The sequence below is a fragment of the Thermochaetoides thermophila genome (genome assembly GCF_000221225.1).
Source record: "Thermochaetoides thermophila DSM 1495 unplaced genomic scaffold scf7180000011815, whole genome shotgun sequence".
In the NCBI taxonomy this organism is placed as follows: Eukaryota; Fungi; Ascomycota; class Sordariomycetes; order Sordariales; family Chaetomiaceae; genus Thermochaetoides; species Thermochaetoides thermophila.
Window position 1 is genome coordinate 349,969 of NW_006383031.1, and position 21,341 is coordinate 371,309.

The window sequence follows — 21,341 nt, forward strand, 5'->3', positions numbered from 1 at the left end:
GAGTATTGCTGGCGGGCGGTTTTGCTTAGTGGTTTTTAGTATCTTTATTCTGCACATTCTCAATGGGAGGTCAAGTTGAGCGAAGAGCGGATTGACTCATCTTGAGACCCTGAGAGCGAGCTTATGAACTGCCAAATTGGCCCTGCTCTAGCCGGAGCTGAGTGGAGGGGTGGGATGAGCGACGCGTGAGCGCGACTTCTTTGTTTACGTTGTGATGGACCCTGTCGACGGGCGTTGCCGGTTTCGGCAATATACGGACTTATATGTAATGTTATGTAATTACTGCTAACGAGCGAACTACTGTGACGTCGCCAACTGACTTGCAAACCCAAAAAGTTGGATCAAGATTACCGCAAGAGACAATTGCATTGTGTCTGCAATAAATAAGCACCGATAACTTTTTTTCCAATTTCATCCATTCTCATTTTCCCCCTTCGACCACTTCTTTGTCCGACTATCTTGAAACCCACCCCACCGTTACACCCTCCTCCACCGTACTGATACGATGCGATGGAATAAAATAAGAGGCAGCACAAGACCCTGGGATTGATCCGTGCACGATGATAACAAACAGTCTCTTGCCTCGCATCAGTACGGTGCATCATTGTTGTGTGTGGGGCTGGCCCAGCAGCACCTTAAGTTCTGGAACTGGAACGGCGGATCCTGACCCCCTGTCATGGCAACTGTTTGTCTAGCGGAGGGGCACGGTCCAATGCTTGGCTTGGCTTGGCGGGGTGAGATTTGAGGTGACCCCACCTTCGTCGGGTGGGTCTCGGTCAGTCGGTCGCGGTCTCAGATGATTGATGGGAGGGTGACTCCGGATCGATTGCGCTGCCTGCCTGAATGCGTGCCTGAGCTGCTTGCTGCTGGGAGGGGATTTGAGTTGCTGTCTGGCGCGCGCTGTGAGCGAAGCTAGCTTGAGCCACAAATACTTAAAGTTTTTTTTTTTTTTTTTTTTTTTTTCGGGGGATTGCATCCATCGCCCTGACTGCTTGTACCTCTTACCACTTTTGATGATCCACAGCGCTGCTGTCAGCGAATCCCCTTCCTAGCAATTGACGATCTTCGCCCATCGCCCGCCCTATCCCCCATCCATTTCGCCGACCGACCAACTACTGTCCGTTGTTTGGTCCCCCTCACGAATGCAATACTTAGCCCAAGCCAGCCCACCAACCCGTTGCCCTTACGACGTATCGTCGCCAGCTCTCGGTCTATCGTTCGCTCGGCATCTCGGAGCATCATATGCCCCGCCGCTGACAGGCCAACCCGCCAACCCTCCCGACGGGATCGAAGCCATCGTCGCCGAAGTGACGCGCATGTTCCAACATCGTCCCTAGTGCTCAGATTCAGCAAGCAAGTGCTCAGATGAAGCATGAACTTTGACGTTCACATTCTTGAGAGACACGATAATAAGTCCAGACTACGAGCAGAACAAGAGAGCGTCGCCGGATTCATAGAATGCTCCGCCGACGCGGAACTCGACTTCGACACACCCCATACCCATACCCATACCCAACACTTGTACCGCTGTTATCGTCAGAGCCATGACCTCACGAGACCACCAACAACAATCACAGGGTCACGCCCGAACGCCGTCAGTTAATACCAATAACCCCTTTAGACGCCGCGCTGCTGGGGGCTCTACATCCGCGCCGCTCACGGTGACAGTCCCGGTTGCGGCGGGGGTTTTTGATGAGTGGGATAAGGAGCCGGAAGTAACATCGTCTATACCGACGACGACAGAGCCATATCGATTTCCCTCTGCCGCAGCGCAAGGTACAGCAGATGGCCATCCCGTTCGATCCAACGCCCCGCCTGCTCCTCCTCCTCCTCCTCCTCCTCCTTCATCGAGTTTCCGCAAGGAAGGAAAGGTCGTGAAGAAGGTTAGGGTGCAGTCACCGCCGCCTTCGTCGCGTGAGGATTCGGAGGGGGAGGATGCAGGGCCGAGCGAGGGACATAAATCACAAGGGAGGAATGTAACATTGGACGAAAGGGGAGAGGAAGATCCATTCGAATCTGCGGACAACGAAGGTGATCAAGTATACTGCTCAGACTACGATAAGGAAGATGGGACCAAGCCGCCGCCAAATCCGTTCCAAAGGACATTACAAGATTTAGAAAGAGAGACGGTGAAGAAAGAGGGGGTGAATAATACGCTGGGGCAAGAAAAGAAGGCTACTTTGGATGTCCAGGCATTCAAGAAGTTGTTGCTGACTGGGAAGGTTGACATCCCTGAGTCTGAGACGGCACAACAGCAACAGGGGCCGGGAATGCCACCGCGTAACCTGGCCAGTCATGATACAACACTGTCGATTGCCCACGACTCACCACGGGCTTCGCTCGAGGGGACAGGAGAGGGGGATGAGCGCCGGGGTCTCGTCAGCCAGTCACCCGTACCACAGCCCCACCCGACACCAACCGCACCGCCGAAAAAGAAGCCCCCTCCCCCGAGCTCACGACATGGGAGGTTAATACGTCCTGGGACAGAATCAGAACCATCGCCGACTGGACCGGAGTCTACCCTTGGGACAGTTAAATCTCCCCCGCGCCCACGACTCGGTACCTCGGCGGGGCCAGACGTCTACGTCAACAAGTCCCCGCTGCCGCCACCAAAGCGCTCTCCTGCTGAGGAGGAATCAGAGAGCGCGTACAACCGGCGGGCTGCCGGGAAGGTACCTGAACCGGTTGTCGAAGGCGGCCTGGGTATTACGCAGATTACGCAGAGCCCAGCTCCGGCTACACCCAGTCCTGGGGTGCCAACGTCGCTATCGCATCAACAAACGCAGGCCCTGAATACGAGCTCCAACGCGAAGAAGCCCGCTCCTCCTCCACGCCGACAACCGGGACATTCTCGCTCAGAAAGCCGTACCACATCAACGTTGCCCATCTCACCTACCACACTCGTACCAGGGCCGCAGGCTCAGCAGCAGGATGATGCCGGCGACAGTCTACGCCGCGCATCAATGGACTCCATCCTCTCACGCTCGTCCAGTCTACGCGTGAGTGTCAGCGGCGCAGCACCGCCTGCCCCGCCTCCACCTCGGAGAGCGAGTCACGTCCCAAAGGGGTCGGTATCTCTCTCCGTACCCGGGACTGCCCCAGGCGCCGGGCTAGATGGCACAGCAGATGCTCCGCTAACACCCGGAGGACTGGCCGAGGCCCCATCCATCGTCGCCGGTTTAAACACCAACCTCGCTCCTGTAGGAGTCCCCCCTCGGCCGCCGTCAAGACAACAACACCTCCGTGCCCCGAGCATAGCCATCAGCCCTACTTCTACCATCACCAACAACGGAAAATCGGCTCCTACGCCACCGCCTCCCCCTCCGACGAGGCATTCCTCGGTGAGGGCCAAACGCCCGGGGAGTAGTAGCTCCAATGCTGCGACCCCCGGTCCACAGGTGACAGAGAGGAAGGGAAGTACAGCAGGATTGCCGATGACCCCGCCACCTCCCCCACCACCGCCGTCGAGGAGGAGAGGGACCGCCTTGGGGTCTGTGTCGTCAATTGGGGGAATGGTTTCTCCGACGTCGGGGATTGCACTTACGCCGAAGACACCGCCTGGTGCCGTGCCGGGAGCAACGACGACACCTCCGACGGGTGCTGCGACCGGCGTCCCGGGAGCGGGTACGACAGGGGTGAACGGTGTCGCGGTGGAGGAGGCCAGTTCGAGGTTAGCTGTTTCAACAGCACGAGGTGAAGTAGAAACGGGCAGCGTGGATTTTGAAGTGCCGGAGTCGGTTGCGGGGGATTTGCTGGCAGATTTGAGTGAGTTGCAGAGGGAGGTTGATGCGTTGAGGGGGAAGTTGGGGACTTGAAGGGAGATTGCCTGGAGAAAGGTTGTGTATAGGACTAGCTTGGAGTACACATGCTTACATTGGGTTGTTTTGATTCGGCGACGTCCGTGTCAAGTGATGGTAGGTGTTTTGAGTACTGGTATCAGAATCGTCGGCATAAATGCTGTATCCATTGGCTCGGAAGCCTGTTTTGGACCCTGTATAGCTTAGAACCATGGTGTATGAAAGGTCGACTGATGGGGTTTACGAGTGGCTTAAGATGGCAGATATATCGTTAAGAGGTAGATAACCACGGCAGACGATAGATACTGAGCTGAACTGGAGGCCCATTCCATGGCTTTCCCTTACTCAATCGGCGCTGATTGTGATCTTACAGCTCATCATAATCCGACCTGTGTCCCATCTTGCAATGATAAAAAAAATGCTAGGCATAATCAAGCTGGACGCATTTGACATAAGGGAGGAAAACTCGAGGAACAATCAACCGGATTATCCTGGGTTGCTTGATCCACGAGCAACAGCGCTCCACGACATGGTACAAGAGGGAGCTTCTTCAAGCGACACTAGCCAAGTATGATATCTCGTAAGCAACAGTGGTGACGTCCTAAGATATCCCTATTATAATTAGGTGGAAATGCTTTTACCAGCCATAGGTACCTATCCTCTATCCCACATATACATCTTTAAAAACAAGTAGAGAGCACACCCGAACGCCAATCCACGCGCCATCGCTATGTCGAACAAGTCTTCATGCTTTCGAGATTAAATCAAACCCATACATCGTCCAGCAAAGTCAATCTCCAGTTATCTGCCCGCCCTCACCCCAACCACAGCCCCCAACTCCTTCTGACGTCCCGTCACAACCTGCCGCATCTGCACCACCGCTTTCGCACTACGACTCTTCCTCCCCTCCCCCGTCGACAAATAGTCGTTCAACCATTTCTCCTCCACACCCGTCAGCGGCAAGCTAACCAGTTCCTTTGCCCGCGAAGCGGACCTTCCTGCGACCTGACCGCTGCCATGTTCCTCCAGCACGCTAGCGACCAGCCTCTCAAACAACAGCTGACGTGCGCCGTGGTCGGGGTAGGTACGTGAGAAGGCCAGCGCGTCGGTGACGCTGGTGCGCGCGAGGGCTGCGAAGAGGTTTTCTAAGGCAGACGATGTTTGGAGCACGGGGCGAACCGCGTGGTAGTAGGCTAGCGGCAGCGAGTAGTCGCCTGTGGTGTGGCCGTCCCGGACCAGGACGGTGATGATCTCGTCGGCAAATTCGGCGGGGAGGGAGGGATGGGCTAGATGTTCGAGGGCGAACTGGATTATCAGTTAGCGAAGGGGTCAATTTGGGTAAGTATAGTAGTTTTTTTTTTTTTTTTTGTTTGTTGTTGTTGTTGTTGTTGTTTTGGTTGGTGGTTGGGGGGGAGGGGGAGGGGAAGCACCTTAAACTCCTTCCGATCCATATGCCACAGCCCGCGCATCAGAATCTGATAATTTGCTGGTAGGCCTACCTCCTCGGCCAGGGCATCCGCCAGCTGGGAACGCGAGCCGCGGTGTTCGTCGTGATCGAGCAAAAGGTAGTACAGCACGGAGAGCTTCGCGTGGGCCGACACCTTTGCAGAGCACACCTGTTGGTGCAGCGCGCGCAGGCCGGCGTCGCCGCGCGGTGGATAGGCTTTGGCGGCGTCCGGTAGGCCGAGGGCGCCTAGGACGCGGTCGATGAAGAGCACGCCATCGAGAGACTTGCGGAAGGTTTCGGTCTGGCGGACGAAGTGCTGGTCATACGGCCGCGGGCCATCGGTGGGGAAGACCTCGGGAAAGTGCGTGAAGTCGAGCATAGTGGTGGTGGGTGGTTATGATGAGCTCGAGTGTTGGTGTCGCGAGTGAAGCTTGGGATTCGTCAATTCGGTGATGCTTGGAATGTTGATGTTGATCACTGTATCGGGGTCTTGGCATAATGATAAGGGCTTATCGCTTGTTAGATAAAAGTGAGTGGATCCGCTAGGCTGAGACAGCGGGGCTTGGCACGTGCGACGGATTGTTTACAATCAAATCAAAAGTCAACACCCGTCGGCGGGGCCACACAGCGAAGACAGCACAACAGCAGTGGCCTTGACGCGCTGAGATACCTTACGCGGCGACTTCCAGCAACCCTATTCGACCAACGAGGATATTTATCAATTCATTCATTGTTCTTTTTTTTTCAATTTCATCTAACAGCAGGACTGTCGCTCATCGACACTCACCATGTCGACGCGCCCAACACGGCGTGCGGCTGCTGCCCGCCGTAAAGTTGTTGAGTCCTCTGACGAAGAGATGGCCGACGCACCGGCTGTCCAAGAGGAGAGCGGCGACGACTACACACCAGCCCCAGAGCCCGCACCGCGCGCGACGCGCCGCAGGAGAGCGACCTCCAACGAGACGCCCGCCCAGACGACGCCGCCTAAGAGGCCGCGAGGACGTCCGAAGAAGACCGCCACTACAGCCGCCGCGAGCACCTCCTCTGCTGCCGATACCAGCGAAGCCATTGATCCCGACCAGACCGCCGCATCTGTCGCGTCGGCCGCCACAACAGCGACCAATGCCGCTGATGCCGACGAGTCAGTAGCCCCTGCGCCGAAGAGGCGCGGTCGTCCGCGAAAGACGCCTCTGCCAACCAAGCCTACTGCATCCCAGCCGGCTCCTCAACCGGCTCCTCAACCAGCGCCTCAGCCAACGCCCCAGCCCGAGGCTCAACCTGAGCCCCAACCTGCTCCCCAGCCCACACCACAACCCAAGGACCGGCCTAAGTCTCCCGAACCCGCTCCTGAGCCCGAGGATGCGCCAACACCCAAGCCGAAACCGCCGCAGACCCCGGCCCCGAGTCGCGCGCTGAACGACATCACTTACGCCACGGTCAACACGCAGCGGTTCAAGGGCCCCGACGAGAACGACCTGCTCGCGACGGCGGTCAAACCGGTCAAGGCGATGGACGCGATCCTGGAGAAGCCAATGGACATCATGCTCAAGTCGCGGAGCTTAGGCGTCCCGCAGCCGCCGGTTGAGGATACGGGGCCGAAGCCGCGCATCGTGATTACGCACCTGGTGCTGACTAACTTCAAGAGTTACGCGGGCAGGCAAGAGGTTGGGCCGTTTCATCCTTCGTTTACGTCCGTTGTTGGGCCGAACGGGTCTGGCAAGTCGAATGTTATTGATTCGCTGTTGTTTGTGTTCGGTTTTAGGGCCAGCAAGATGCGCCAGGGAAAAATTTCGGCGTTGATTCATAACTCGGCGCAGTACCCGAACCTGGACTACTGCGAGGTCGCTGTGCACTTCCATGAGGTGCTGGATCTGCCTGGCGGAGGCCACGAGGTCGTACCGAATTCGGAGCTGGTCATCTCGCGCAAAGCCTTCAAGAACAACTCGAGTTCATACTTTATCAACGGCAAGCCGTCCAACTTCACGACCGTCACAACCCTACTGCGTGAGCGCGGCGTCGACCTGGACCACAAGCGTTTCCTCATCTTGCAGGGTGAGGTCGAGTCTATCGCGCAGATGAAGCCTAAGGCGGCCAATGAACACGAGGACGGTCTGCTTGAGTATCTGGAGGACATCATCGGCACTTCGAAGTACAAGGGGCCCATCGAGGAGGCGGCGGCCGAAGTTGAGGCACTCAACGAGATCTGCCTCGAGAAGAGCGGCCGCGTCCAGCACGTCGAGAAGGAGAAGAACAGTCTCGAGGACAAGAAGAATAAAGCGCTAGCTTATGTGCGCGACGAGAACGAGCTCGCCATGAAGAAGAACGCCCTCTACCAGATTTACGTCAGCGAGTGCCAGGACAATATTACTGTCACCGAGGAGGCCATCAGCCAGATGCAGGCCGAGCTGGACGCTGAGCTGGAGAAGCATCATGGCAGCGAGCAGGTCATCAAGCAGCTAGAGAAGGCGTATGCCCGGGGTAGCCGCGAGGTCGAAGCCTTCGAGAAGGAGACGCAGGCCCTGATAAAGGAGATGACGCGCTTTGATCAGGAACGGGTTAAGTTTGATGAGAAGCGCAAGTTTTTGGCAGATAAGCGCAAGAAGCTCGAGAAGACCATCGCCAATGCTGAGCGGTCTGCTGAAGAGGGAGAGGAGACCATTGCCCAATGCACCAAGGAGATTGAGCGGCGCACGCAGGAGATTGCCGAGCTCGAGGAGCAGGTCAAACAGGAGGAGGCCGAACTCGCTAGGATCAGGGAGAGCCTCAAGGGCAAGACGCAGCACCTGTCCGATCAGATCGCTGCGAAGCAAAAGTCTCTTGAGCCCTGGAAGGAGAAGATCAACCAAAAGCAGTCGGCTATTGCTGTCGCGGAGTCTGAGATGGCCATCTTGCGCGAGAAGGCTAATGCCGGTGCTGTGGCTCTCGAGGAGATGCAGGCCAAGATTGCCGCCATCGAGAAGAGCCAGCAGGCTAAGCATGAGGAGCTGCAGAAGCTCCAGGTCGAGAAGGCCGCCCTGCAGAAGGAAGGTCGCCGTGCCGTAGCCGAGCTGGAGCGTTTGTCCCAGGAAGAGCCTAAGCTGCGCGCTCAGCTGTCGAACGCGCGGCAGAAAGCTGACGAGGCACGCTCGAACTTGGCCGCCCAGCAGACGCAGAGCAGCGTGCTTCAGGCGCTGATGCGCATGAAGGAGTCCGGCCGTATCGAAGGCTTCCATGGGCGCCTGGGTAACCTCGGTACCATCGACCAGATGTACGATGTGGCTATTTCGACCGCCTGCCCGCAGCTTGACAACTTCGTCACCGAGACGGTCGAGGCCGGTCAACAATGTATCGAGTACCTGCGCAAGACGAATCTCGGCCGTGGTAACTTCATCTGCCTGGACAAGCTGCGCGTGCGGGACATGTCGCCGATCCAGACTCCTGAGAACGCCCCCCGCCTCTTCGACCTCGTCAAGCCCAAGGATCCCAAGTTCCGGCCCGCCTTCTACCATGCCCTGCAAGACACTCTTGTAGCCAAGGACCTCGCCCAAGCAAACCGCATTGCCTATGGTGCCAAGCGCTGGCGCGTTGTGACCCTCGCCGGCGAACTGATCGACAAGTCGGGCACCATGTCCGGCGGTGGCACGACAGTCAAGCGCGGACTGATGTCCTCGCGTCTGGTGGCCGACACCACCAAGGAGCAAGTCACCAAACTGGAGGCCGACCGTGATACCCTCGAACAAGCCTTCCAGGAGCACCAGGACCGCATGCGCGAGCTGGAGAACCGCATCCGCTCGCTCAAGGAGCAGATCCCGGAAATTGATACGCGCATGCAGAAGATTAACCTCGAGATCGAGAGTTCGGAGAGGAATCTGGCTGATGCCCAGCGCCGGATCAAGGAGCTTGCGCGCGAGCACCAGCCGTCGCAGAGCGATGATACTCGGATGGCGGTGCTGGAACGGGAGATTGCTAAGCTAAGGAGGGAGGTTGAGAAGTTGCATGGAGAGACGCAGAGCGTGGAGGATGAGATCAAAGAGCTGCAGGACCGGATCATGGAGGTCGGTGGCGAGAAGCTGCGGGCCAAGCGCGCGAGGATCGATGAGCTCAAGGCCGAGATTGCCGAGCAGAACGAGGCTGTTTCCGAGGCCGAGGTGCGCAAGGCTAAGGCCGAGAAGCAGAGAGTTAAGCTCGAGAGGGACCACGCCAAGGCGTCTAAGGAGCTGGAGGCGGCCATTCGCGAGTCAGAGAGGCTCGAGGAGGAGATCCAGAGTCAGGGCGATCGGGCGGAGTCGTTGAAGAGCAAGGTTGAGGAGGCCAAGGAGGCGCTCGCGGCTAAGAAGAAGGAGCTCGCGCAGGTCAAGGCTGAGTTGGATGAGAAGACGGCTGAGCTGAATGCTACTCGTGCTGTTGAGATCGAGATGCGCAACAAGCTCGAGGAGAGTCATAAGATTCTGGCGGATAACCAGAAGAAGCTCAAGCACTGGGAGCACATGCTCTCAAAGCTGACCCTCACTAACATTGAGGATCTCGAGGGCGGTAGCAGCCAGCCTACTCAACCTGCTCAGCCTCCAGCCCCTGCTCAACAAGAGCCTCCGCAATCGCAACGAAGCCAGGACGAGGACTCTGACGTGGAGATGACTGACGTCGACCTTGAAGAGGAACAAGCCCAGGGAGCCGAGCCCGAAGGCAACTCTGTCGTCAACGAAACAACCATTGGCCCGGGCCGCGCCGCCCCTCTGCAGTTCCCGCGCTACACCAAGGACGAGCTGGCCGACATGGACAAGGAACGTCTCAAGGGCGAGATTGCCGCGCTCGAGGAAAAGACGCAGAACACACAGGTCGACCTCAGCGTGCTGGCCGAGTATCGTCGGCGTGTCGAGGAATATGCCGCGCGCTCGTCCGACCTGGCTACAGCCGTTGCCCAGCGTGACGCCGCCAAGAAGAGGTGTGATGAGCTCCGGAGGATGAGGCTGGAGGGCTTCATGGAGGGGTTCAGCACTATTTCGTTGAGGCTCAAGGAGATGTATCAGATGATTACCATGGGTGGCAATGCTGAGCTCGAGCTGGTTGACTCGCTCGATCCGTTCAGCGAGGGTATCCTTTTCAGTGTCATGCCGCCCAAGAAGAGCTGGAAGAATATCAGCAACCTCAGTGGTGGTGAGAAGACGCTCAGCTCGTTGGCGCTGGTGTTTGCCCTGCACCATTACAAGCCCACGCCGTTATACGTCATGGACGAGATTGATGCGGCGTTGGATTTCCGCAATGTGAGTATTTGCTTCTATCCTCGGAGTTTGAACAATCCTGACAGCCATAGGTGTCCATCGTGGCCAACTACATCAAGGAACGCACGCGCAACGCGCAGTTTATCGTCATCTCGCTGCGCAACAACATGTTCGAGCTCGCCTCCCGCCTCGTCGGTGTCTACAAGGTCAACCACATGACCAAGAGCGTCACCATCGACAACAAGGACTACGTCATTGGCCGGGCGCCCCCTCGCGACCAACAACAACAACAACAACAACAGCAGCAGCAGCAGCAGCAGAAGGCTTACGGTCCGCATCCGCCCCCGAGCCAGATCGGCATGACACCTGCCCCACATAGGATGATGATGATCCCGCCGTCCACGGTTAAGCCGCCGTTATCGTCGATGTTTTTCCGTTTCTTTGGTGGTGGCGGGAGTCAGCAGCCGCAGCCAAGTCGGTCTCAGCAGCAACATCAGCAGAATTTGCTACAGGTTCGTAGTCGTCACCCAGATCCCTTGAGTACTCCGTCAGCAACACCCCGACCGCATCAACCCATCCAGAGAGGGAACAACGGCACCTCTGATAATGATGACTCAAGTGATGTTACTGTTCTGACGCACCGTCCGAGATGATCCATCCGGACGTTCTGGCTCGTTTTTTCCTTTCTGTTTCCCCTTTCCCCTCTCATGTCACTACATAATTATCCACCCATTTTCTTTGAAGGAACAAGTATTAATCATATGTGTTTGTGTTTTTTGCGTTATAGAGTCCATCTGCTGCGGTTCAGTCGAATCGGTTTGGCCAGTCTTGAGCGAGTCTTGAATGATCAGTCACCCAGGTTTGTTTGATGGGCATGAGGGACTAAGGTTGTTCATAACCATGATATGGGTTCGGTTTCGGAATGACACGGGAGATTGCTTGAGTTGGGTCTGGCACTGGTGCCGATTCAGGATGATGGTGTTGTGTACCTAAAGCCATGATGGACATTTCTCGGTTGTGTACCTGCCTACCTTGGTGTTTGGGTCAGAAGGAGAGGGAGATTAGGGCCGATGATTGGTTGGTTGGCTAAGAAGTGCTTGACCTTGTTTGTTTATTTCTGTCATGCTGTCTATGTCTATTCTGCGTATGATGAGTTGATGTGTTTGTAGGTGGCTGAGGCTGCATGGCGGTGTGCGAGTTATCCCTCAAGGCGTTGATACTGTCGCGTCGATAATGATCTGTTTTCACTGCTTCAGCCATCGCCTTGCCAAGGGTGACGATGCTTTAGGGTCGTTTCGGCTTGACCTTGGTTCTTGAGTTCGACGACTAGCTCGTGTGGCTTAGCCCCGGTATACAACAGTTCGCGAGCAGTGTGGAGGAAACTGTGCATATAACCTTGGTTTCAATAACTGCGACCTTGACATGCGGACGCATCCCTATAAGTTGGAATGGCCCAAACACTTTCGAAACGGAGGGTGCCTTGGTGCTTGCTGTCAAGTGACACGGCTCCTTTTAGTCCGCCATTAGGGATCGTGTGTGTGAGGTATAACACAGTAACGCAGCGTATTTTCGAATCTCTTATAAAAATATTGAAGCATAATCATCCCCAGCGCGAGATTTCTCATAAAAGTCTTCTGCGTCTGCTGAATGGACTCGCCGCAGTCAACAAAGCTATCTCGGTACCGTAAGTTGATTCCGTTGGGCTTAGCGTCCGCCTCCTGGACCACTCTCGATCCAGCCGTTAGTAAGCAAGTAGGTATTCCAGATTTACCTAACTCTTTCGTAGGTCGCCAACTTCATCCATCCACACAATGCCCTTTCCCGGCTATCTTACAAGACATCAACTTTTGAAGCCTTCAGGTAAACATTTTGAAACAGGACTGTACATGTTGGGCCTCGAACAGCGGCCATCTCTCCGACATAATGAGTGATGCAGCCTTTCGGAGGGCTTGGCGAGGAGTCTTGTGGCGGGTATCAGGCGGCAATCCAAGCCACATGGGTTTATTGGGGTCTTCGGCTCCAGCACCGTGTTGATGCATCTATCGCAAATCAGAGCACAAGAACTCTGCCACGGATGTGAAGCGTGCTAAGCCTACGACTCAGCCTGATTCCCACATTGTCATCATATCATATTGGTGGGGCATACATCAGGCACTCTCTTCTGAACAACCTCCTTGCTTTGGGTTCTACAACCAAAAAGCAAGTACCTGAAAGACTCTTTGGTTAACGAACCTGTGGGAGCCCTTTGAATGATCTGTCTATATTGGTTGCTGCGATTGCATTCTTGCTTCCTGACTGAGAACACTTCTCCTTCAATCCCTTAAGAGCGTTGGCTCTTTTCTGCATCATAATCTCTTTGTCAACATCATTTGCCATCCGACCCTCTCAAATACTGCTCTGCTACACTCGAGTATGCTCTCACAAAGGCATCGCCGGTGTCATCATGGTTGATTCTACGGGTATCGTCGGCGTCATCGGCGTGGCCGGCCAAGTTATTCAGTATATCTTCAAGTTTTGTTACAACTGGAGGGAGGCTAAAGAGGAGGCCGGAAGTTTCATTCAAGAAGTACGGGCCCTCAAAACCACCCTACAAAATGTTCATGATCTTCTCTCGGACCCGGATTTTGCGAACGCCTTCAAAGACATATCTTCGGCATTGCTTTCTAAGCGTAATCCCCTGCCCAATACAGGCCCTACTGACACGGGCCAAGATGAAAACGACTCAGGGAGAGCTGGAACTGGATATCAGCTCGCTCTTATCTACCTGTGAAAAGGAGTTACAACGTTTACTCTCTGACTTGAAAAGGCTGGCAGGTGGTCATCGGTTTGGATGGGAGCGCCTCAAGGCTGCACTTGTTGGCAGGAAAGCGCGCGAAGCTGTCGAAAACCTCCATCGACAATGCCAAACATTGACTTCGCTTCTCGAGTTTGACCAGCTTAAACTTCAAAATAAGATTCTAAAAGAGGCAATCGAGGCCAGAAAAGATCGGAACCGAAATCATCAGGCCCAGATCCAAAAGCTCCAGTCTATTGAGCAACGGATGGATGGGATTGAAGCGGGCGTCAATATCTTTTTTGAACAGACATATACTGCTGAAGCTCGACAAAAACATGGAGAAATGCTTGAGTGGCTCTCTTCAGTGGACTATTCGTCACAACAAGCCGACTTTCTACGCCAAAGACAAGAGGGCACAGGACAGTGGTTCCTCAATTCTCCTCAGTTTCAGGAATGGTATATTCTTGGTTTCCTTCGTATCTGTCTTATTCCTATTTTTTCCTCTTACTAATCAGTCCACCAGGCTATCCAGGAAGCCAGTAACTCTCTTCTGCCCCGGCATACCTGGTGCTGGGAAGACTATACTTGTATCTATCGTTATCGATTATCTCCAAAGGCGCTCGCGAAACCGTGACGTTGGCATCGCATACCTATACTGTAACTTCCGACGCGTAGACGACCAAACCGTGGAGCAGCTCATTGCCAATCTCGTAATATAACTGCTCAGGGACATGTTTCCACCTCCACCCGCAGTCATGGATGCTTATACTCGACACGAGAAGCACGGATCACAGCCATCGTTGAGCGAGTTCGAGGAGATGTTCCATGCTGTTGCCGCACGGTACAAGGATGGGGTCTTCGTTATTGTTGATGCGCTGGACGAGTGCCAAATGAACGACGATGTTCGTTCCAAGTTCATTGAAACACTTTTGCACCTTCAATCCAAAGGAGATAATGTCAACCTCCTGGCCACATCTCGCCCTGTACCTGATATTGTGGAAGCTTTTGATGGGCACTCCCACCTTGAGATCATGGCCCAGAAGGACGACATCGAGCGATACATACGCAACCGGATGTCCACTTTGCGCGCGGTTTCAAAGTACCCGGACCTTCAGCATGAGATCATCAGTTGTATTGCCAGTGTCGCAGATGGCATGTAAGTTATCAGTGTTCCATGAACAATGGGTCATTGATTCAATTGAGCATATGCTTACTTCAACGTTTAGGTTCCTACTCGCTCATCTCTTCTTCGAGTCCTTGAAGGATAAAGTTAGCGCAAAGCTTATCCGTAAAACACTGAAGGAGCTTCAAAAGGACTCTCAAGAAAACGAGCCAAAGCTTGCCCTGTTACGCCGGGCATATGACAACGCAATGGAACGAATCAATGGACAACCAGCTGGATTCAAGGCGCTTGGCAACCATGTGCTATCTTGGATAATCTGCGCCAAACGTCCTCTCAAAACGATAGAGGTTCAGTATGCATGGGCTGTCAAGGACAGTGAGGATGACGAGCTTGATATGACTGCGATTCCGGATGTCGAAGACATGCTTTCGGCATGTTGCGGGCTCGTTGTCATTGACAAAGAAAGCGAAATCATTCGACTTGTCCACTATACAGTTCAGGAATATTTCCAGGTTACTTTGGCTCGGTGGTTTCCGAACGCTCACCATGATATCGAAAGTGCCTGTGTATCATACCTTTTGTTTAAGGACTTTTCAGGTGGCCCTGTTAAGACATATCAGGAAGCGCGTGAACGACTTGAAGAGCCTCTCTTCACCTATGCTGTCGATTACTGGGGATATCATGCATCTGCGTGTTCAGCCTGCAATCCTAAGCTGCTTGAATTATTGACAAATCGGGAATGGGTCAGCATGGTAGTACAATTTTGTGCCAGGCTTTCCCAGATCAGAGAGCCTTGGGTCCTTAATAATCGATATATCAGTTCGAAGTACTCGAGGACATCATCGCAGAATGCATTTCACATTGTTTGTTTCTACGGGCTCAACAATATAGTCAAAGTGCTCCTTACAAGCTCCCAGGATATTGATCCTGACCAACTAGATCATCGAGGTCGAACGCCGCTGAGTTACGCTGCACAGAAGGGTCATAACGAGACTTTTCAAACTCTATTCTCCGATGGCCGAGTTGATCCGGACCGACAAGACATGTTCGGTCGAACGCCGCTGAGTTACGCTGCACAGAATGGCCATAACGAGATTTTTCAAACTCTATTCTGTGATGGCCGAGTTGATCCGGACCGACAAGACAACGAAGGTCGAACGCCGCTGAGTTACGCTGCAGAGTATTGCCGTACTGAATCATTAAATCTCTGTTATCTGATGGACGAGTTCGTTCAATGGGATAGTCAGGACTAAATTGAAATCGGCGTCATTCTTTCGAATATTATTTAGTTATTTGATTTATACAAGTCTCATATATATAGCATTCCCTTGCTCTTCCCTTCCGAATTCTATGTTGTCTTGCTCGCAATAATATTTCTATGATGAAGTGACCGCGCTGTGGTCACCGTTGACCATGCTCATCCACCCTCACGCGTTTGTAGTTTAGAAAGTAGAGCGTTGTTATTTCGCGGCACCCATTGTGCTTGACAGATTCCCTTAGGGCCGTGTGTTCTGCAGAGATTGTTATCGATTATCTCCAAAGTCACTCGGGAGACCGTGACGTTGGCATCGCATACCTATACCGTAACTTCTGGCGCGTAGACGACCAAACCGTGGAGCAGCTCATTGCCAACCTCGTAATATAACTGCTCAGGGACATGTTTCCACCTCCACCCGCAGTCATGGATGCTTATACTCGACACGAGAAGCACGGATCACAGCCATCGTTGAGCGAGTTCGAGGAGATGTTCCATGCTGTTGCCGCACGGTACAAGGATGGGGTCTTCGTTATTGTTGATGCGCTGGACGAGTGCCAAATGAACGACGATGTTCGTTCCAAGTTCATTGAAACACTTTTGCACCTTCAATTCAAAGGAAATAATGTCAGCCTCCTGGCCACGTCTCTCCCTGTACCTGATATTGTGAAAGCCTTTGATGGGTACTCCCGCCTCGAGATCGTAGAACGAAAGGATGACATCGAGCAATATCCGCGCAATCGCATGCCCAGTTTGTACTTGGTCTCAAAGCACCCAGACCTCAACATAATATCAGCTGCATTGCCAGTGTCGCAGATGGCATGTAAGTCACAGTGTTATATAAACCATGAATTATTGGTTCTGCTGAGCACATATTTACTACACAAAATTAGGTTCCTACTCGCTCACCTCTTCATTGAGTCCTTGAAGGATAAAGGTAGCGTAAAGTGCATCCGTGAAACACCGAACAAACTTCAAAACAACTCTCAAGAAAACGAGCCAAAGCTTGCCCTATTACGGCTGGCATTTAATGACGCATTGGGGAGAGTCAATGGGCAACCGGCTGGATACAGGGGCTTGCCAATCATGTGCTATCGTGGATCATCTGCGCCAAACGTCCTCTCAAAACAAGAGAAGTTCAGTATGCATGGGCTGTCAAGGATAGTGGGGATGCGATTGATGAAGCTGCAATTCCTGATGCCAAACCTATGCTTTCGGTATGTTGCGGGCTCGTTGTCATCAACAAAGAAAGCGAAATCATTCGACTTGCTCACTATACAGTCCAGGAATATTTCCCGGATACTTTGACTCAGTGGTTTCCAACCGCCGATTTTGATATCGCAAGTACTTGCGTGTTATATCTTTCGTTTAAGCACTTTTCAGGTGGCCCTGTTCAGACGTATGAGGAGGCGCATGAACGACTTAAAATACCGCTCTTCTTCTATGCTGTTGACTACTGGGGATATCATGCATTTGCATGTTCCTTCTGCGCTCCTCAGCTGCTCAACTTATTGACTAATTCGGAATGGGTTAGTATGGTGGTACAACTTTGTGACACCTTTTTCGAGGTCAGAGAGCGGCCTTGGACTTCTTTAGACTATTTATGGCCATCTCAGAATGCCATCTCAGAATGCATTTCACATTGTTGGCGTCTATGGGCCCAAGAGTTTAGTTAAGGCACTCCTCGCGCATGCCCGGGATTTTGATCCAGACCAGCAAGACAACTATGGCCGAACGCCGCTGAGTTGGGCTGCAATGATGGGTCATACGAAGGTTGTTGAAACTCTGTTATCTGATGGCCGAGTTAGGTCAGTGGCATTCGTCGTATTGTAAGCCTTGTGTAACGGGTGACTTGGTCTCGTGCAGGCAGGGATCGACAATGGGTCAAATGGGTTAGATGATGGCCACTGACAATATGGGGTGCATCAGCGAAGTCAATTACTACGTGTAATAATCTTGCTTGGTCCTGTCTCTGGTGTCCCTTGTGTTGACAGTCGGGGACATCCCTTTCCTTGGGCTGCCGTGTCCATGTGACACCTTGCACTAATTCTCATACAATTTGTTATCTATACCATTTGAAGCTGAATATTTTCTCAGTAGTTCCAATGATATTGTGTCATCTATGTAAACGAAGCTGGCTCTGAGCGAAGTGGAAATGGGTAGCAATTTTCCAGCCAACTAGGCTGAAATCACGATAAAATAGAATGCTACTTGCGATGATTCCCCAACCTCCTGAGATGGGCTCAAAGGTAGTGACCATGCTATGGAATCTAAGAGACAGAAGTTTCTCACATAGAATACTCTTGATTGTGGTCATATGTTAGGGTAACTAGCTGTTTGCATTTCTTAGTATGGAGTTCTCATGGGTATCATCGAACGGGTGGCGAGCTACATCCTTATATACAATATTGATCATTCTCCCGTGATGGTTATCACTGTTCTGTAAGTGATTCTTGTGCCTGTGTAGTCAATCAATACTCTCTTGGTTTGGCAATCATCAACGGGACATGCGAGCTCTCATGTGCGAGGCAGTTCCGGCTGTACCCCGTTAAAGCAGAGGCAAGACAAACCGTAAGGTGAAGAAAAATATTTTTCGGTCCATGTATTATGGAAATCTTGGTTCTGCAGGAACTATGTATTTTAATGAAGTCCTAAAATCGTATGGCGTCTGGCAGGGGATAGGAAAAACAGTTAAATTAACACTACAGCCTCAAATGTTAGTCCACATACACAGTGAGATGAGGTTAACATGCTATGGCTGCCTTGCTCACAGCGGCCGGTCTTGAGGATTGGCTTTACCTCTCTTTTTCTCGTTTACCGTGATTGTAGCACCGAAGCTTACTCGATTCGAATTGTTAGCCGCAAGTGACCACGGTGTGGTCACCGTTGACCTACCTCGGTCAGCCCGGGCTCCACTAAGGTCAGGTGCACACTTGACCTTATATAAGAGCCATGCTCACCCACCTTCACGCGTTCGTAGTTTAGAAGGTAGAGCGTTGTTATTCTGCGGCACCCATTGTGCTTGACAAATTCCCCTCAGGGCCGCGTGTTCTGCAGGGCAACGCCCAAGTAAATACTCCCATTCACATTCACCTTTTTCTTTTACATCCAACGCGAAATTCTCAGGGTGCCGGAGGAGTTGGGTGTGAACTTGGTCATTCCAGAAATCGATTAAAGAAGCTGCCCTGAACCAAAACCCCGCCAAATATTGTACGGAGATCAATTTGAGCCTTTACGTTAGAAGGGATATCTTTTACGCGACTCCACAGCAAGTCTCAACTGTCACTTCAATCTTATCGATGGTTAAGGTGGGATTGAACTGGATCTCTTGAGTTGCTTGTAGAAAAGGGTTCTGCCAAGTTGCAGTTAGTGGATAAATGGTATGTATAAGAATATGACAATTGCCCCTAGGTTTATGTTAGGGATATCAACCTCGGGCCGGTCCCTTTGACATGCATGGCTCCCATGTTAATCTCCATTTCTCCTGTTTCTCAGTGCGCTTCTGTCTTGTCTCCCGTAAGATCGTATTTTCAAGTAAACACCAAATTATAGTGTCCTTCACTCAGAAGGCAATTCAATATCCGACTATCTAATACAGTCAGACGCAACGAGCGAGACTGAATTCGAAGATCGATCGACTATATTGCTTGATGGAGCAATAGGCAAGTTTGTTCCGCTTGAGACCAGCGAAGCTATGGAAAGTAATAGAAAGGAGCAGGTCCGGGTTCTGGCTGGAAATCAGTTTTCCGAATGGAAAGTGATTGGGGAAAATAATGTTCCTAACTGCTTTCGGTTGAGGAGCATACCGAAAACAGACACAACGACTTCACCATCCGATCAATGTGTGGTTGTCACATGGACACGGCAGTCCAAGGAGAAGAAATATCCTTGACAGCCAACATATAGAACACCGGTGACATAAGAGCTGACAAGGGCAAAGGCATATCTGATTGGTAGAGCCCGGGGAATATGAGGGGGTGGCAAGAATGAGTTAGATAATCTTGCCACGCTGAGAAACCTCCTGAAGATCCCAGGAGACCGCGAGTTACTCACAAGGACGAAGGGATTTTATAAGGGGGGCTACTTGGACACGATGAAGGATTTCTCTTGGGCTTTCCTCTCCCCAACACAAGGACACTGAGGACCAAGAAAGATTATTACACATAGTAATTGACTTCGCTGTGCACCCCACATCGTCAGTGGCTATCATCTAACCCATTTTACCCATTGTCGATCCCTGCCTGCACCAGACCAAGTCACCCGTTACAGTGGTCCACGGCGTTGGTTCTCTCTCTGATCTCCTCTTGTGCATAGAAGACCCTGTTGCCAAACTTATCAAATTCGGCAAAAGTAGAGATGATGACGACAGAGACTTTAAAGCCTATCTTCCTGACCTGCGATTACTCCCAGAGAAGAAACCCAAAAAGCATAAAAACGAACCAGCGAATGACCACACCAAGCGGCTGCCATATGACCACATAGGGGCTGTCATTCTGCCTTGCATATTGATGCATATTGATGTCAGCTCTCTGTTTAATAGTTCAGGATTCTGAGCAGGCTTCATCATCGTGAGAGCACGATAGGGCAGCGAGTGTGAACAATATCATGGCTCATCTTTGGAAATTTTACTGGAGTTTGGAATGAGTATCTTGGATTTCGGATTTTGGCAGGACTCATCCAGAAGCATACGAAAGAAGCAAGGAAGGAGTTGGGGGAACTTCATTACACAGCCGCACGAAAACTAGAAGAGTTGCGGCTCCTCCAACAGAGAGGGCCGGGAGAACCTACAATAGACCCATCTCGGCTGGAAAAATTTGTCTCAGCAGACATGGAAATATCCGGAATACAGCATGAGTATATCGAGGCAGTCTTAGGGGGAGCTCCTGTGGTATGTTGCTCGACTCAGGGGGCTGAGAGCTGTATTAAAGCCGTTCTGGGAAGTGCCACACAGAGTAATGAGCGGCTTTGTTAGAACACGACATGGGTTAAATAGCGCTTTACTTGTGGTTTCACTTACATCGGCGATAGGAGGAATGGTGGTTGTACTGCGGATGATGTGAGAATATGGGAACTGCCCATACATTGACTACGGGTCTCCAAAGATGCTGCAATCTGAGAATACTGAGATATTTTCTTTGTACCTAGAAGAGCAGAACAAATCAGAAAGATGAAAGTGGTTCAACCTGGGCCCTGCTCAATTGCTCTTAGACAGCTGACCAAGATTGCCGCTGAAGGGGTGTTGGACGAGAATTGAGCAAGTCGTTCTTCGTAACCCCCATCGGAATCCGACCTTCAAGGGTCTGAGTGGTCAACCCTTTGACCGTTACATCCGTTACCTAATCCTCTCCTCCGATCCGATCCCGGTGCTTGTCTTCCATGGCTCAGCGGAGCGAATCGCCTTCAGAAGCTGTATGCAAGCGTGAGCTTAGAGGGGTTTCACAGACCCCCCGACCGCAACGTCACTTGTCCTCTTCTCCCACAAAATTTGCCCAATTGACCCCAATCAGCGCAAATTGATATTAATTGACCCATCACGACCCCCAAACTACCGCCATCAACAAGGCGACACAGAATCTTTGCGCACGTCGAGAAAAAATTGCCGGAGCAAATCCCCTAGAGCTCGAGACTGAACCCCGCAGCCGTTAGACCCCACGGGCATAAGGTGTGGATACACGACTGTGAGCGAGCGGGCTGTGTGAACGGGCTCTGATGCCGTCATTGGACCGTCACGTCGCACCCCCGTGG

General features: G+C 52.5%; 6 protein-coding genes across 6 annotated transcripts; 5 read left to right on the top strand and 1 right to left on the bottom strand.

Annotated features, from left to right (window-relative positions):
* Positions 1 to 1,544: 1,544 nt before the first annotated feature.
* On the top strand, positions 1,545 to 3,815 carry CTHT_0017100 (uncharacterized protein; the record flags this gene model as incomplete). Its single annotated transcript, XM_006692149.1, has 1 exon — positions 1,545 to 3,815. One exon carries the CDS (start codon positions 1,545 to 1,547, stop codon positions 3,813 to 3,815), a length of 2,271 nt encoding a protein of 756 aa, XP_006692212.1.
* A 783-nt stretch (positions 3,816 to 4,598) lies between these two features.
* On the bottom strand, positions 4,599 to 5,623 carry CTHT_0017110 (uncharacterized protein; the record flags this gene model as incomplete). Its single annotated transcript, XM_006692150.1, has 2 exons — positions 4,599 to 5,102; positions 5,228 to 5,623. 2 exons carry the CDS (start codon positions 5,621 to 5,623, stop codon positions 4,599 to 4,601), a joined length of 900 nt encoding a protein of 299 aa, XP_006692213.1.
* A 409-nt stretch (positions 5,624 to 6,032) lies between these two features.
* On the top strand, positions 6,033 to 11,095 carry CTHT_0017120 (uncharacterized protein; the record flags this gene model as incomplete). The annotated part of the gene is made up of 2 exons (XM_006692151.1): positions 6,033 to 10,484; positions 10,535 to 11,095. 2 exons carry the CDS (start codon positions 6,033 to 6,035, stop codon positions 11,093 to 11,095), a joined length of 5,013 nt encoding a protein of 1,670 aa, XP_006692214.1.
* A 1,790-nt stretch (positions 11,096 to 12,885) lies between these two features.
* Positions 12,886 to 13,212, top strand: CTHT_0017130 (uncharacterized protein; the record flags this gene model as incomplete). The annotated part of the gene is made up of 1 exon (XM_006692152.1): positions 12,886 to 13,212. One exon carries the CDS (start codon positions 12,886 to 12,888, stop codon positions 13,210 to 13,212), a length of 327 nt encoding a protein of 108 aa, XP_006692215.1.
* Positions 13,213 to 13,973: 761 nt separating this feature from the next.
* Positions 13,974 to 14,378, top strand: CTHT_0017140 (uncharacterized protein; the record flags this gene model as incomplete). The annotated part of the gene is made up of 1 exon (XM_006692153.1): positions 13,974 to 14,378. The coding sequence occupies one exon, from the start codon at positions 13,974 to 13,976 to the stop codon at positions 14,376 to 14,378; it is 405 nt and encodes a 134-aa protein (XP_006692216.1).
* Positions 14,379 to 16,022: 1,644 nt separating this feature from the next.
* CTHT_0017150 (uncharacterized protein) lies at positions 16,023 to 16,524 on the top strand (the record flags this gene model as incomplete). The annotated part of the gene is made up of 2 exons (XM_006692154.1): positions 16,023 to 16,419; positions 16,490 to 16,524. The coding sequence occupies 2 exons, from the start codon at positions 16,023 to 16,025 to the stop codon at positions 16,522 to 16,524; spliced, it is 432 nt and encodes a 143-aa protein (XP_006692217.1).
* Positions 16,525 to 21,341: the final 4,817 nt, after the last annotated feature.